The 17,713-nt window shown below is 39.7% G+C and overlaps 1 protein-coding gene across 2 annotated transcripts in view; it reads right to left on the reverse strand.

Annotated features, from left to right (window-relative positions):
• SLIT3 (slit guidance ligand 3) overlaps window positions 1-17,713 on the reverse strand; it is a 465,384-nt gene that overhangs the window by 86,313 nt on the left and 361,358 nt on the right. For both annotated transcript variants that reach the window (XM_014253183.2, XM_088063492.1), the window contains 4 exons: window positions 14,389-14,532; window positions 11,792-11,935; window positions 6,751-6,914; window positions 4,429-4,561 (listed from right to left, as the gene is read on the reverse strand). In XM_014253183.2, coding sequence (XP_014108658.1) covers window positions 4,429-4,561; window positions 6,751-6,914; window positions 11,792-11,935; window positions 14,389-14,532 — 585 coding nt within the window. The remainder of the gene's footprint in view (window positions 1-4,428; window positions 4,562-6,750; window positions 6,915-11,791; window positions 11,936-14,388; window positions 14,533-17,713) is intronic.

Raw genomic sequence — 17,713 nt, forward strand, 5'->3', positions numbered from 1 at the left:
TTTTAATGTCCATACACAGTATCCTAAAATTTTGAGTCAAATTTTATTTCCTAAAAATGGTGGTCTAAAAAAGAATTGGACTGTGAAAGATGAAACATCCACAAAACATGAATTTTAAGAGCTTCAATTACAGTTTCTTTAGAAGAAACAAAAATCAAATGTGGATCTAAATTCAAATATGCATCTTGAACTTCTGTAAGCTTTGGCAGATTTGGACTCTGGGTTTTGCTGTACTTGTACATCAGACCACAACCTCCATGCCCAACACACAGAAACGTGGCTGTGCTTGAGAGAAAGTTAAATTTTAGTCTCTGCTAGTGCTAATGTCACCTTTCTGATACATACCCAAACTTTACCAGTCACTGAACATATTATTTGATAGTATTGAAATGATTTACTTTTTCTAAACTATCAGGTTTGAAATGCAGAATAATTCCTCTATTTCATCTGTAACCAAAATATTCTCTGTAGAACTGTCCCTTCTCTCAATGGGACAATCCTCCTCTGCAGAAAATGAACAGGACCATGTACACCTAATTGTTTCTCTCCTTTGTTATCAAAGGAAAATTCCCTGATGCCTGTGCTGGGGGTCATTGTGCAAAACAGTGTGAACTGCCAGACAAGCAAGAGCATTTGCATTCTCAAGCAGATCATTTTCATCAAATATCTCCCTCCAGAGTTTCCCTTTGATCAGCAGCAAGACAGGCAAACTGAAAAATGGTGCTGAACTGTTACAATATTCCACACCTATCAAAAGGGTATATTTGTATATACCCTTGTATATACCTCTGCTTTGGGCATATTTGTAGCTTGGATTAGCACGGCCCAGGTAGGAGCCACTGCTTTTAGTCACAAGTCAAAGGAAATCACAAGTGTCTTGGAAGCTGGAAAAAAAGGACTGGGATTGGTGGTAAATACCTCCTAGTAGATATGAAAACTGATTTGTCAAATACATGAACCTACCAGGCAGAACAAAAAACAGAAAAGGGAGAGAGAAGGTTTGTGAGGAGAGAAAGAGAAATGGCAAAAGTAATGCAAATATTAGCCTGCATTAATATAAATGGAAGGAGAAATAATCACTAACAATGATGTATGGGTGCAGGTTTTTCTAACAATCCCACCAGTGCTATCCTATAGCCCAGTGTCATGACAACATTTGGAGTCTAGAGATGACATGATTGGTACATATTTATTCTAAAACACACCACGCTCATTATGTTACAGCTTGTGCACACGCCGTCCACATAACTGCCTCCAATGTTTTTCCCCAGTGCAAAATGTTATTTGCTGTAGGTCCATAAAAGCAGCTGGATGCTGTCAGATAAGACTTTATTAGAAATAGACTATACTTTTGTGAATAAAAGGAAAAAATCCAGTGTTCACACACTTGAGGTAATACATAAAAGGAGAAAGAGCATGGGAAACTTAGTTCAAACAGATTTAGGGGAAAAAAAAATAGAAGAAAAGGAAAACCTAAAACACTAAGCAGCAGTGAGGCTGAGTTCCAAACTAGCTCATTGCATGAACATTTTACTTTAGAACATCTGGTGCAGAGAACTGGATATGTTCAAAAAACCCAAGGTTTCTCTTCAGGGCAAGCAAACAGTGGGAAAAAATGTAGGCAGTACGTAAATATACAGTGGAGGAACATACAGTGAAAGAATTCGCAAGAAACAACGTATTTTCCTAATCCCAAGAAGCTGCAAGAAAGTTTGCCCATGATGGTGGGGTTTTCTGAAGGAAAATAGAAATTTCTGTTTCTGGAAAGTAGAAATTTTTGCATCATCACTCCTCTTAGAAAGCCAGGACACTTAGTGATCTTTTCAACTCTGTTCTAGATGGCAGCCTTCCCTGCCAAGGTAATCCCTGCTCCCAAGGGTGGTACAAACCAAACACAGGGATGTCTCCTATCATTCCAAGCTCTAAATATGACGGAGTTAATGGTTTTCACATGTCTTGTCTATATATACATTGAAACAGAAACTCAGAATGAACACTGAGAGGAGCAAGGATAAAACTTTGCTGGGGATCTCTTTTGCTGAGTGTAGGTACAGTGAAATTTGACCCAGAAAGGGGAACATTTCCCCTATGTGCCTGTGCAAGAGATATGCTTATTTTTGCACAGTGCTATTTAATATCTGTTACAAGGCAAGGATTCCTGTTTTAAGACTATTTTAAGACCTCTAAGAGAATTTAAAGGAACATCTGAGAAGGCTACATTCAGCCACAAGAGAATGGCATAAGCAGATATGTGGAAGCTCTTTTTCCTAAGCCATGTTGCACAAAATCACTGCAGTTTAATAAAAAGCACTGCAACCAATGTGCCTGGCAGACGAATACGTCAGCGAGGGAAGGTTGTAAATGTCAGACTGGTGCATTCATAAAAATTGCACTGAAATGCTCCAGTGCATCCTGTCCCTGCTCAGGCCTCCTGCAGGGAAGGAGCTGTGGGACACAGGGACAGGAGGCTCCGCATGTCCTTGTCACCTCCTTGGCACGTGGGACTGTGGGCTTGGGAAACTGAACAAGGCAAGTCTTTTCACCATGTGCCCAGGAAGCTTTTGGGTTCCGTCTGCCAGGTTCCAGCTGTCCTCAAGATGAGGCAAGAGGCTGGGTTCCACACGAGATGCAGCTTACCACAGCAACAATGGCAGTTCTCCAACACAGAACAATAAAAACGTGCAAATTCACACTGGTAACTTGTAACCTGCATGATACAGCAGGTTATGACTTATATGTCTATCTCAATCTGGAAGCAGAAGAAAAGCAAGCAAGATTAATTTTTTTTTTATTTACTTATTTCATTCTTGTCACAGTTTCCACAAACACATGAAATTTTCATGCTTCAGTACCTGCAACCCATCTTTTGGTGTAGATACAAATAAGGAGCTCAGCTTATGTTGGTTGAGAGGAGATTGAGATCAGGATTGAATTTTGAGACAGCTGGGACAGATTCAAAGGTTATATTTGCAGAATATGAAATATTCAGGGCTAGGCAGTCCATGGCTGTCTGTGTTCTGCTGACACATTTCTGGATGGAAAGCAGAAAGCTGAACTAGAGCTTTACACAGCCAAGAGGCTCCTACTGAAGAAGACAGTCACGTAAACTCCTATGAACTCAAACTGCTCAGTTCCAGGCTATTGCTTCATTTGCCAAGAAATGGTTAAGAAATATAGCAGTTTTTAAGAATGTGAGATTAATTTTACTCTTTTTGTGAAAGCTATGTCGTCAGGGTATCAGATAGTATCACTAAAACTCAATATGCAAAATTTAAACATAAAAATTCCTCAGTGTGGCAGTGGAAATCAAAGTAACATCTGTGATATCTTACTGCTGGCAAGTTACATTTGAATGAAATGAAACATGAATAAAAGCAGAGCAGAGATGACCTTGCAGACTTCTTAACACTGATGGTAATATATAAAGGAATCCAGGCCAGGAATTGACTTTTAATTCAATTCACTATTAAGCATGCCCTGGTCAGTGGTGTTCCAAGGACGTATTCATAAATGCAAAGTTTCCACGTTAAGTTACCCCAAGCACTTCCAGTACCCTCATTCACCAAAAAGCCCTGTATTTGTATACAGCACCGGTAAAAACAGTGTGAACACCTCATTCTCCCCCTGTGAAGGGAGTAAAAATAATAGTAGGTACTAGAAAGTAGCAGAACCAGATTTTAGTTTACTATAAAATTAATCTAACATACCAACGAACTCAACCAATTATTTTCACATAGAAATGTTGATGAGATTCTAACAAGTTTCAGCAATGACTCACCTGGGATAGATTTGAATAAGGGCCTAAAGGGGGAAAGCTCAGTATTTCTGCTGCCAACTGCTTAAGCCAAGCAGTTCCACCAGGATATTTTCTTTCCATGGAAAGAAAATCCACTATAAAGTCCTAGTGAGGCGTAGATGAAAAGACAACTAGAAAATGGTTCTCAACTAGGATGAATTTACTTTGCAATATAATCTAATTGTCTGTTATTTTAGCCATTTCATGAGGTTTGGAGAAAAGAATTCCTTGTTTCCACCACCAGCTTCCCTTTTTTCTTTTTTTAATCTCCTCAGAGGATAATTAGCTCACAGCTGCGTAACTCAGGAACATATTTTCATCATTTCTTCGAACTGCCTCTTGTGAGCTCGGGCTCTCACAGAAGCACTGCAGGATTATCTGATGCTAACAAATGCATTTGTTCCTACACCCAAAATTAATGGCTACAAGGACGGATAAACCCTGTTCCCATTACAAAGCGATTTATTCAGTCAAGGGACAAATAAGAATAAGAATGATGGTCAGAACATACGGGAAGCACCAAAGCACAGATGACTAAACTCAAAGGCAAACCCCCCACGGACCCACAAAGCCTCACTAGGATGCAGTTTGATGAACTTCTCGAGGGAGGGGATAGGTAAAAGGTAACTTACAGCTCAGTCACGTCCTTGGGAATTCCCTTGGGCAGCATCCGCAGCCCTTTGTTGCTGCAGCGAACCACGGAGTCCACACAGGTACACTGGGAAGGACAAGGAGGGGAAAGCAAGCAGCTGCTCTCATCATTACCTGCACAGGGAGAGAAGCAGAGTGGAAGGAAATCAGCATTCCAGCCCAAGGCACCCCCTCTGAAGATAACTGGTGACAAGGGAGGGGCACCCTGAATCCAGGGGAACCATCACAGCATTTTAAACTAAAGCCAATGCTTTGGATCACCCTGCCTTCATACAACTTTTTTAGGCAAAATGAACAGTTCATAAACTGAATAGAAATATTTTTAAATACTTTTTTTTTCCCCTAAGAAGAATAAATTTTGTAATTCTGCAAATTATAGTGCAGTCCAATGTATGAATCCCAAATCCTCCCACCACCCATAACACGCCAGCTGAAATGGAGAACCTGACCAGCACGTTACCCTTAAATTCATCTAGACAGATGACATTCACTACCTACTCTCCCTTTGGAAGATGTTTTTAAAATTCATCATTTAGGTGTTTATTTTTTACTTTTCAAAGTCAGCCTGGCACTTTGTTTATGATCTGAATTGTAAAGCCTCATTGTTTTTAACAACAATAACCAGGCAAACAACAAACTGAAGCAGCACACTTCCAACTGCTGCCAATCCATCTGTGCACACATAAAAATATCAACTTTCACCAAAAATGGTTTCAAAGGTCCATAAACAGCAGATTAAATCTTGTAATTGAAGAACAATAGGGTTTCTGCAGTAGAAACCAACGCTTTGAAGCTAAGAACATTAAAGCATGGATTTTCCCCAAAAGCAACAGGCTTTGCAAAACATAAGGCACATGCCTGCCGCAGGATCACGATGAATGTGGAAGGAAACACTTAGTGGCACATTCTGGGGATGACAGGGAGGGAAGCACACAACTGTGTGTGAGCACAGGCAGCCCAAGCTGCCCGGCACCGAGACCCAGCACTCCCAGCCTGCCGTCACTATGCGCTGCCTGCTCTGTTCTTTTAACTGATGCAAGGTCTAATTGAGACAGATCTGGTTCTTTCTTCTCTCTGCTGGAGGCACCCATGAGCATTGAGATGAAAGAAAAAGACTGGAAGTCCTGGTACAAGATAACAGAATTACCCCTAACTGTACGGGTAGGAATCATTTGCATTCGCAGGGTTCGGAGGCACCACCAGGCTACAGAAGAACAGAGAAGATTTTTTTTATTTTCTTCCCCGCTGAGTTTAATGACTGGAAACAAAATTCAAAGTCCTTCATAAACCTGGAGAAAGAGCATGTTTTTTCAGCATATTTAATTTTCCCCTGTGTTCTGAGTTTCACACCCTGCCACCACCTACTTTCCATTTGCCTCGACTCCAAGTTACTGCCTGACAGAGAAAGCTTCCAACTGTGGAATGACATTTTGTGCACCAGGATTCTTCTTTTCTCCCAAGTGTGGAATGTCAATCTGTAGACCAGGATTTTGGTTGATTTTGGGGCTTTTTTCTCTCAAATTAAAAGTGAATTATACTTTTATGACTAAACTTGGGTCTCTTGAGCTCTGAGCTCAAGAACTGGCCTGTTGCCAGATTGCTTGACTAGGACAGGAATTAATTTTTACTCTAAGCAGGGAAATTCTATCATTCTTATTGCCTCTTTAGAGGTATATGGTCTCTACAGAGATAGGCTGCTCCTTCAGCCTATCTGCTCTTAATATGCTGCAAGCCAAGTTAGCAGGGCTCTCATCAAGCAATTTTCTCCTTACTAGTTTCTCTAATGTCTGCTTGATCAGAAGACAAAAACTAGCTGAAGAATGAAAGAAATGTATTTTCTTTTAAACCCACATAGCCCAAAAAAAGCATGAAGCATCACTGAGTAATTTTAAATAATGTCCAAGGTTTTTTTTTTTTTTATTTCCCTGTATTCACCTTTTACTGGTGGCCCTGAACAGTATCCAAATCTAAAAGACTTTCCAAGCAAGCACGAGTCCCACTGGTTCCAGAGTGTTAACTAAGAGTAAGGAAGGCCTAGGATTACACCAGGATTAGACAAAAGACAGAATTTGCCTATAATAAATTAATTCTTACATTTAGGTGTAGATAGCAGAAATTCAGAAACTGGAAATCAGTAATAAAAATAAATCACTGGTAGAGAACAATGATGTTCAGCCCCAGGTGGCTGCCTTTTCCATCACTAAAGCAAAATGTTTACTATGCAGCACTGCTTGGTAGGAAGGGACCTTCTTACAGAGGTGCCAACATTACCACAAGTGCCAAATCAAATTGGATTTTCTTACCATCACAGGTGAAGTCCTGGACATCTACATCTTGGATTGGAATATCCTTTAGGAAAAAGGGTTTCAAGCAGCGTGGATTTCCACTGACAATTCTCTTCTTCCTCAGCCACTTCCCCAGCCAGGCCAAATGGCAGTTACAATTAAAGGAGTTAGCCAGCAAATTACTGAAAGGGAACAAAACATGATTCCACTACACATGAACATACAGAAATACTGAAATAACTACAGGAAGATGAGGGGCTTCAAGTCCAGGCTCTTTCTTGTGTTCTGTTCATGTGAGATCCCTCCTCCATCCTGCAGATCAGGGAAGTTCTGTGCAGGTTTTATATTAGGGCTGGGATTGCAATTAAAATATATATAGAGTTATGTTTATAAACCAAAGTGCTTAAAATTATTATTTAAACATACTTACATCACTACCAAGGATGGATTTATTGTGGAATTCAACCCAAGCTACAGCTCACACCCAAGTATAAACTCACTTCACAAACTGCACCCATGTGTGCATGATCTTCAACATGATCATGTACCTGCCCCAGCACTCTCACACCCCCCCTTCACCTCTGTCCCAGCCCATACAAACCAGAGCCAGGGGGCAGCCACTGGAAAGCTGAATTTGGGCTTCCTACTGAACCAGCAAGGACAGTCCTATGTATGTACATACATACATATATACAGCAGCACTGTCATCTTGAGCCACTTACGAAGTTTTCTCAGGTCTGGATATCTGTAGTGAAAAGCATCTGCCCTGCTGCCTCGTGAACTTTGTGGGGTCTGCTTCAAATCTTGCTCCAGCTCCTGGAATATCTTCCATCCAGAGCTGCAGCCTGCAGCCCCCAAAGCAATCACCTGACACCTCCACCAGAGGGATGAAGCCTTAACACAGCCTGGCTTAGCAGCTCTTTCCTAACTAAACTTCAGATGAAGGAAAGAGGCTGAGATCCCAGGTAAAAAGGGAGAGCTGACTATGCTATGTACAGAGACAGCCTCGATCTGAGGTTGCCTCATGGAAGAAGAATGAGCTCTCAGGGCCTGTGTATGGAAAATGAAGTAGCTACACTAATATTGATGGCATTTTCACACCATGTATGAATGTGTCCTAGAGTTAATATTTTGGCAGCACAGAAAGAAAGATGATAATGAAATTTCTTTAAATCATAGTGTATCTTTTAAGACAAGAAATTTGAAGGCAGGAAACGGGCACTTCAAGAGCAGGTGTAGTAGCTGAAGTAGCTTATAAGTCATCTTTGCAAGATGCTTTCACAAACCTAAACATGCAGTCAAAATCACATCAGAACTTCAGCCAAACAATTCCTTCAGGAAACAATAGTACTGAAGACAAAAACATGTGGCACAATTGAGGTGGGGCAGTTAGAAAGCAAACCCAAAGCAACTCCTAAATTCTCTAGGTTCTAGGCCAACATCACAATATCATTTACAGCTGCTCTCAGCACTGCAGCACTTCAATCCCTGCTCTGCCCTGGAGCTTTGGGGTTAATCCCATGTGGATCTAACACAGGCTTATGGACACTGTGGAGAAAGGAGAACTGGGGGGGGAGGGGTGGGCAGAAAACTCAGCATAATGTTATAAAAATACTTCACCTGTTTCACACTAAGATTCAAATGCTGCAGAAAGGTGAGAAAAGCAACAGGTTACACAAGAGCTTTCAGGCAGAAGGTGCAAAAAAGCCCTGAAAGCAATACTCTAATTCTAGCTGCTTTCCTTTTGAATTGTTTTCCACTTTCTTTAATCCATAATGGGACCACATGCAGGATGCTTTGTGTATTTTCCACACTGATACACTTTGGCATGAGCAGAGTGCCTAAACCAAATGTCTAAAGCACCGATGCTGAGTGTGCCAGTGCTTCAAAGGCCATTTGTTCCACTGATGGAAGAGAGGGAGATCATATTCACAGAACTACTTGCATGACACAAATCCTCAGAATTTAATAACCTACAGTTGGAAACAAACAGCAGGTGTGTATAATCTGGTTTCTGGAAAACCAGCAGCTCTGAGAGTAAAGGACATTTTGCACATTTAGAGAGTATCTTACCAAGAGATATCAAAAACTTTCACAAACATTCAATCTACAAAATGCTCCATATCAAAAAATAGTAATTATCCCTGTCTAGAGAGGAGAGATTGTTTTGACTTAATGTGCTATTGCTCACTAGCTGAGCAGCAGTAACTATCCACAAAACCTCCTTTTCTTCTTGGCAAATACAGGTTAACATATGATGTAACATGTTTGGAATCTTCAGTTTAGAAATTAGATTATGCTTTTTCTCAGGAAGTAAGAAAGAAATAGATTGTTACAGATAAAATTAACAAATTAAACACTGTCCCATTTAGAAATTCAAATCACTACAGGCAAAAAAGGGACAAATTTATCTTGTCAGCAATTCCACACGTCCTTCTGCCACTTTAGCAACATCTACATTTTATCTTTGTCCAGCTGCAGAGCAGGGATTTTTAGCTTTAATGCAGTATGAAGTTCACAAATGTCCCTACATACACGATCTTTCCATGGCAAGACTGTGATGCAACTTTTGATAGAAATGTAAGATGAAGTCTCTCCTTAAAGTATCACATGGATAAAGAGATTTCCTACTTGACTTGAAATGGAATTGAAAGTCTGGAAAGGCTATTTATATGCAAAAGCTTTACTGAGGAAACTGACTATTCAAGTGGAGTTCTCAAATCAGAAACAGTAATGTTGGGCAGAAAAACTGATGTGAAAACTCATCATTAATAATCAGATATTACAAACAATAGTGATTTACCCACTCAGACAGAAATACAGCAATCAGACTTTTAGGAGAGATTTTGTACTAACATTAAATTCAGAAGTGTTTACTCAAGGACATAGACATATTTGAAAAATCAAGGGGAAACAGAAATCTTGAGGAATGAAATATGCATATCCTACTGCAAGTGCCTCTTCAAAATTGCAAAGAATATTAACTATTTAAATGGATTCTAGTGACCTGTTAGAAAAACATGCTGGAACACCTCTGGATGTTTTTGAAATTAGGTTGAAAATATATTCTGGAATTTGGGTTAAGTTTATACAAGAATAGTTGTATGTCATTCTGGCATTAGCTTCATGCAGTTATTTTAATAATAATCCATGGAAAAGCAGTTCTGCTTGCAAATATCTTCCCTTCACTGTGTAAGGACTAAAAGACATGACTGAATTCTCTGTGTGAAGAAGTGCAAGTGCACTTCAAACTAAGATGCTACAGTGCCTAGTTTGACCAATAACAAAATAAAAATTGCTATTTTTTTCCATAAAATAGGTGTTCTTCCTCTACTGAAAATCATTAGATAGGGTATTATTTTCAGAGTTGTCCATGTTTTCAGAATATCAACGAGACTGACTCACAAAGGGTAAGAGCAAAAGGAGCAATGTTCTTTAGTGCTGTAAATATGCCAATATAAAAATGGAAATGGAACTCTGCATGAATTTTTGCCTTCCATTGATAGATGCAAAAGCAAGGCATTCCAATTCCCAAACAGCTCCCAAAGTGTGGGCTGAACAGGGAAAGCAGTCACACCAGCTAACTTCACTGGTGGTGTCATCCAATAAATCCACATACAATGGAGCACTGCTGGGAAATGAACAAAGCTGAATTCTGTACTTATATGTCAAAAATCACCATGGCCTCAACCCAAGGTCTAAAGAAGTCAAAACCACACCTTTTCTGTCTGTAGATCAAACACAGAATGAAAATGTGTCAAAGAACAAACTCTTCCACCAAGACACAGCGAGGAACCAGCAGGATTATAAATCAGTGCCACAGCAATGCATTCTAATTAGCAGCAGCTTTAATTGCTCTTGCTAGAAAGTGCAACAATCTTTTCCCACAGATGAGGAAAGAAAATGGGCTATTTTCTAACAAAATATGACAAAGACAATTCTATGAAAGCAAGGTAGGGGTTTCACAGACTGATTCAGAGAATCCCTGTACAGTGGGAGCCACAAAGGGAAGCACAGGGACAACTGAGAGAAGCAGGCAGGCACTGCCTGCAGCACAATGACAACAAGCTTTCAGCAAGTGCCACTTGCTTTGACCAGTCAATAAAAATAATCTGCTTGTGTTTCTCTCTATGTCCATCAATTTCAAGGAGACTCTTGGGACTACGCAATGTAAAAGGAAAGAAACTTCTGTGTTCCTTATGCTGCATGGAGTAAATGCCAAAATGAGAACTGATTTGCTGGAGAAAAGTTGCCACAGCAAAGGGGAAGTGTGAGCAACAAAACAGCTGAGGTTGAACACTTATTTCTTTGCCCAAGCATGAGGGAGAATATTTTCCAATCCTGAAATGCAATCGAGAGTTTATTTTGACATTTTGACTGGACAATATTTTCACGACAGACAACACCAGCTGGAAACAGAAGGCAGACTTTCTTTCCATATTTATCAGTCTGTACTTTATTAAAATGGACACACCAAAAAAAGCATTTAAAAGTATTTAAGAAGAATTGGATATATTTCAAAGAATGACTGAGAAGTGCAAGAGAATTAAAATAAAGCTTAGGTTGGGATTTTCAAGTTCACATTCCACACTTGACTATTTGGTCTCCTTCAGATGCTCTGAAAATCTAAGAATTATCTAGTAGACTTCTGATGTTTAACTAATTTAACTGAAATCCAGAAAGCTGTTCTTACAAAATCATACTCTACTGACACTAAAGCAGCTTCAGGGAGCTGAGTGTGTGAGAAGCTACACCCTTTGAATCTGCAGAAATTGTTTTACATGACCTTCCCCTGCATGTTGCACTGGGCTATGACACAGCAAAACACAGTCACCCTGCCTGAGGCTGGCAACCTCCAAGTGTTTTAAGCCACTCCAGGTGAAACTATTCCATTTTTTTTTAAATCACACCTTGTATCCTCCAAACCTGTGTTTTCAGTAGGATGGAGTTTTCTCTCCCTACACAAGGTTTTCCATATAAACTGAAACGTTGTCTGCTTCTAAAGGAAAGCACAGAAGAACAGCACCTTGACATGTTCATGCATAAAAAGATAACTTACATTGTAGACAAAGAGACCAGTGTGCTGAAGGCTCCGGGGGTGATGGTGCTGATGTGATTGTCATACAGAGAAAGGAGCCTCACTGAGCTCAGGCCAGCAAAGGTGTCGTTGTTTATACAACTGATGGAGTTGCTCCTCAGCATCCTACAAAGATTAAAACAGGGAATTAGGAATGACTAGGAGGGGGTAGAATTTCAGGATGGCATGTGCTTTACCAAGGGCATCAAGAGATGCTTTGGAAAACATTCTGGTTTTATTGATTGCTGAAGAAGAATGCAGGCAGAGAAGGGTTAGATTCACATAAACATGGTCTCATGAATTTAAAATGCATCTCTTCCACTCAATATTAGAGGCTGATGGCAGATGCACTTCTGAAAGCAATATGCAAATAAAATTATTACTTGTGACAAACTTGAAATAAAAACGAAAGGGTCAGTTTAATAAATATCTGAGAGTAAGCTGAGATGGATTTCAGAGATCAATTGAGAAAGACTGCCAGAAGTGTTTGACAGTAACAACACTGGCTGCATTACTTCTGCTCATGTCCTGGATGTTTTTTGTAATCCACACTGCAAAAGTATGGAAGGAAACATTATCCTCATCAAAAATCATGGAATATCTTAGGAAAGATTTCCAGACCTGGCACAGGCTCTGGAATGTCATTATCATCATTAATTTTGAAGACAAAACCCAGTAATCATTCTATAAAATGGTCTTTGCTTGGCATTTGTACCAGATGAATCAGTGCTGTGTTTTGAAAGATACATCTCTCTGAGTTGTTATGGTAACAATGAACTCGACAATAAAGACCAATTAATCTGAAAGACTGGAGTATCTTGTTTCACTCCATTGCAAAAAAGGCTCATGTGTATTTGTTACACTGCATGCCAATCAATATCTGGGTCTGTAATATCTCACTGCACTGTTGTGATATTCCTACTTAGGTGAAAAATTATTCAGTAATTAAAGCACACTACCAAAGATCCACAAAATGCATGCGGCGTGCTGTGGTTGCAATGAATTGATCCTCCAAAGTGAGGAGGGTTAACTCCTGGGTATCAAATCCATGCAGTGAACAGTGGAAATCCAGACCCCCCTAGGAGTTTGACTTTAAATCTCAGATTGGTATCTGCCAGCTGGGCATTGACATTCGACATCAATAGCTACCTGAAAATCACTAGAGAGAGTTTGGGTATGGCTGGGAAAACATTCCCAGTGTCATCACAGACAATCCATGTTTGAGGGTGAACGTTGTGCTGCTTTCACATCACTGGCCTCTGTGCAGTTACCACGGTCTCTGTAATTCTGGGATTGCAGCTGGGGTGAAACTGTGTTAGGAAAAACCCACAGGACACAGAGACACAGCTCTGCCAGGTCAAGAGCACAAGCTCTAAAATGACCAGGTAGTGAATGAGAGAATAAGGCCCTTAGTGGCTCAGCAGCAGTAGGAAACATTTCTGTGCCCTGTACGGATGTATCAGGCGGAACTGCAAGATGGGATGGATGAATTTGAATGTCAATATATCCTACACAATGACTTATTACATTGCAGGAACATACAGTCTTTTAAAAGCTGGACCATGACCCTGACAAATGCATCCCCTTTGCAAAGATTACTATTTTAATGCTGAAAGAAAGTCAATTAATGGATGGCAATATACGTCCCTCAAGCCAAACCCTTTGGTTTCATATCATGGCTCACCACGCACTGTGTGCCCTTCCTGAAAGAAAACTTAGACTCCCAAATCCTCATATCATGCTGTGTATATTTAGACTGCTTTATCAGCTGGGGGAAATGTAGGTCAGGTCAGCAGGATAGTTTGAATGTTAAGCATCTTTTTATTAAAAAATGCTGAATTTTGTTTAGGAGCACTGCCACAGGCTGCTTTACAGTATAAAAATTAATTTCATATCTATGGGCAGTATTTTCAAATCCCTTAGTAAAGTGCATACATTAAATTAAAGAACAGATGGCTGCAACCACAAAAAAATTTAATGGAACAGCGAAAGTTCCATATTTGTCATTACAGAACAAAGTCCTTGAATTGAAACTTGAATTTCTTTTTACACTTGAGTAAGGACTGAACTGATTGTATCATGATACCTTGCAACATAAGTAGTTTTTTTTTTGCTAATGAATAAACTGTAGATTTTAACTGTATTTTGATTCTTAGAGCCTATTTCTTGACAACCCCACCTAGTCAAGTGCTTTCTTTCTACAGCACAGCTCCAATTTGGATGAAGGAACAGTGGGAGGATGGACAAAGAGACAGCAAACATATTTCTACACGTCTTGTTTCCACAGGAAATAACAAAATAGTAAAAGCATTAAATGATTGGAAGTGCACAAATTTGACACAGGACAGGTTCCCCATCAGGTTAGTCCTGTGAAAATCTCTCAATTTTACAGAAATAGCACATAAATCTCAAACCTGCCCAGGACTAGAGATGTACTGGAACCCTCATGAGCACTCTACAAGGCCCAGCAGTAGCACTGGCTGTCCAATAACAGGTATTTCAGCAGTGAAATAGGTTCAGGCTGAAGCTGAGGACTCCCCCCTGCTCAGAGAGGAACAAAGGCAGGGCTTTGCACTTACAGGGTCTTCAGCCCCGTGAGGCCCCTGAACATCCGTCCGTGCACGGATTCCAGCTGGTTCTCTGTCAGGATCAGCTCCTGCACTCCTGCAGCTCCATCGAACGCGCCTTCTCGGATCTCCTTGATCTTATTGTTGCTTAGATTTCTGGAAGGACACAACCAGTCACAGTAAGAAAATCAGTAGTGTTTTACTCCAAAAAATCACACTGGAGGAAAGAGGTTAAGAAGAATATATTCTTTTTAGTGGTTATCTAGAGAGACATTCAGCAAGGAGAGCATCCAGAAATTCAAAGGTATTCCTACTGCTCTTACAGATAGTTCCCTTGCACTCATCAAAGCCACAATTACTTCAGCTGTATCAAGATAAATTAAATTAATGCAATTACCAGCTTTTAACACCTCATACAGTTCTTTCTTATCTATGTCTCAGGAAACAATAAGTGGAAGTTTCCAGCATCTGATTCATGCCCATGAAGTTATGGACAATGCTTGTGTCTGGGTGCAAGAGTCAGTTAATGTTACTGCCATTGAAATGGTGTCACAAATTGAAATATGGACCACTTTTATTTACTGTACCATGTATCTGAAACCAACTTCAGTACATGCACTTCACAAAAAACCACCACTCAAAAGGAAACAAGTATCTCTTGTCAATTCACAGCCACTCCAATACACAGCATTATTTTCTAAATATTTACTCTGCCTGTACAGTCTCAAGATGTTTGCTTATAGATCAATATTAGAAAACTTTGATCTACAAAGTCAAATGAAGTTCTCCTGAAATGCAAAATTAATCTTTTGAATATTTCATATTTGTGAAAACCCCAGTGAACAGACAATTTCTGAAGGATAAAAGTGCCATCAGAGATGCATAAAAATAAATGACATTTAATTATTTAAAACATTTATATAGAAGGCCTTAAACATATTAAAACTTTGAGCCTGACTCCTTCAAGTATCTCCCATGATGTCCTGTATAGATTATGATGAATAATTCTATTTGTTGAGGTTTATGACAGGAAATAATGTTCTTTGTTTTACTATCTACAACAAAAAGGAGAAAGTACAAGATACGTTCTCGCTCCCAAGAAGATGCTAAATTCCAACACCATTACTCATGCAGAATAGCACATTATTCCAGAAATGATCCCAGTACAGACACAGCATGAGTAATAGTTTCAAAATCCAATTCCAGGTGATATAAAACAAATGACAAGGTATCAGATTAGCACCTGGGCTACTCTGCTCAGAAGAGCTGGCAATCTTACTGGGATAAAAGTTGACAGAAGACATGGAAAGAGGACAGCTTGGCCTCAGATAGAAATAATGTGGGTCTTGCTCTTTTCAGAAGTCATCACTTAATAAAGTAAAAAAAAAAAAAGAGCCTTGGAAATATGTTTCATGTGGGAAACCGGAGTACACTGGTTTATGTCTGCTGAACAACTGTCAAGAGAGTGGGCCCTACAGCATGTGGCCCATCACCTCTTGTGCTTTCTTGTGATCAGAAAGAATAGGAGCACGCCAGCAATCAGCCAAAAATAACATAAAAACATATAGAAATACTTACATGCAGATTTCTCTTTCCAGAAGTTTAGTGCTTTGTGCTAACGCTCACATGAAGAGTTTATGTTCAGTGTCAAAGCAAGTCAAGGGAGGATATTCTGACATATGCTTTTAATTTTGGGGCTCAGCTATTTCTCTAGTGGAAATGTTTATAGCTCAGCATCTCTTCTGAATGCTGGCATAAATAAATGCTCCCAAAGATGCTCCTCTGGTAAAGATCATGCCATGATGAATATTTGCCCAGAAAATAATTAAGTAGGTGTTTGTGGTGGGAAGGGAGGTGAGTTACTATAATAGACAAGGACTTTACAGATTGCAAACTGACCTACATTTGTAGTTATAAAGTTTTATTAGTTACTTTTTACCATATAAAAGATATTTAAGTACATGTATTAAAGCATGGGGGCAATTTTAACTGCCTAGTAGATACTGAAAGTGAAAAAGAGCAAATATTGGAGACAAAAGCTGGCCATGATCTGCAAAGGACTTGGCACCTTTATACATTGCAAATATCTGAATTTTAATTGCTGCCAAAGGACTTCAGCAGATAGGCAACTCCGCTCATTCAAGTTAATAATGCCAGATCTTTTCAGCAACACAAAATTATCCATAAATATGCCAGCAGTTTCAGAAGAAGCCAATTATAAATACCTTTCCCATGCAAAGATCTGAAAATCCAAGATTATGTTTAAATCAAAGTTGCAAGGCAGAGAAAAGAGAAGCTCTGCAACAACAAATAGGTAAAGATGTTACAGCCCTGCATTCCTGCCTGGAGTATTGTCAAAGCACATGTTCTGCCAACCTGGATTTTGTTATTTGTCTTCCTGAATCAGAGTTTCACATATCAGAATGCAACAAAAAAAAGTAGTAGGTGACAATATTCAGTCACAAAAAAACTTTCCTCCTAAAGTCTGAACAGCTAGAATAATAAATATGAGAAAATACATACTTTTCAGTCTAGAGTTACCAGAAAAAAAAATCAGCTGGTATAAAACTTAAAAAATGAAAGCACTGTAACCTTTTGCCTGGTCTGCAATTCAGAGACCTCTAACATCCTTCCCAGCATTAAAGATTCTTTTATGTGTGATCATCACACTTGACAAGGAAATTTTTATCAAAAAAACCTACTGACAGTTTATAGCAAACTGCCACTACAGAGAAGCCTCATCCTCTTGCATCACTGAGTTTGTACCAGGAGCTCTTCTTGAAATACTGGAAGACAGTGGAAAAGAAATGGAGTTTTGAGATTCCCGTGCCCTCTGGCAGGACCCAAATGGGAGCCAGCCTGACCTCAGCCTGGTACTCCTGAAGGCCTATTTCATGAGGACTTCCTGATTTACCCTGCTGATAACATTTAATCCTATTTCCAGACTTTTATTTTGGGCAAGAGGTCAAAATAAATTTTGAGAAAGCCTGGGTGTGCTTTATGGGGGTGCTGTGAATAGGAAATGAAGAGCTCAAGAAGCTATCAAGGTGACATTGTTCACACAGCTCACTCCTCAGTCGCATTTTATTTACTTTATGTCTGAAGTTTATAATAATATTATTTCTGTTGATCTCATAAATTGAACACAGAGCAAGTTGGAATCTATTCAGACTTAACAGAAGCATTCACCCTGCTGTACCTGCTGGGTCAATGTCAGCATTCCAGCTCCCCACTGCTGAGTTACTGACACACCTTCCCATCTGGAAAACCCCTGAGCCCAGCCAGCCACAAGGGATCTGCTTGATCTCACCTCCAACCCTGCAGTTTTATCATAAAA

This window comes from Pseudopodoces humilis, chromosome 17 (assembly GCF_049639895.1).
Source record: "Pseudopodoces humilis isolate 2021_Gansu_Grassland_sample_001 chromosome 17, ASM4963989v1, whole genome shotgun sequence".
Lineage (NCBI taxonomy): Eukaryota > Metazoa > Chordata > Aves > Passeriformes > Paridae > Pseudopodoces > Pseudopodoces humilis.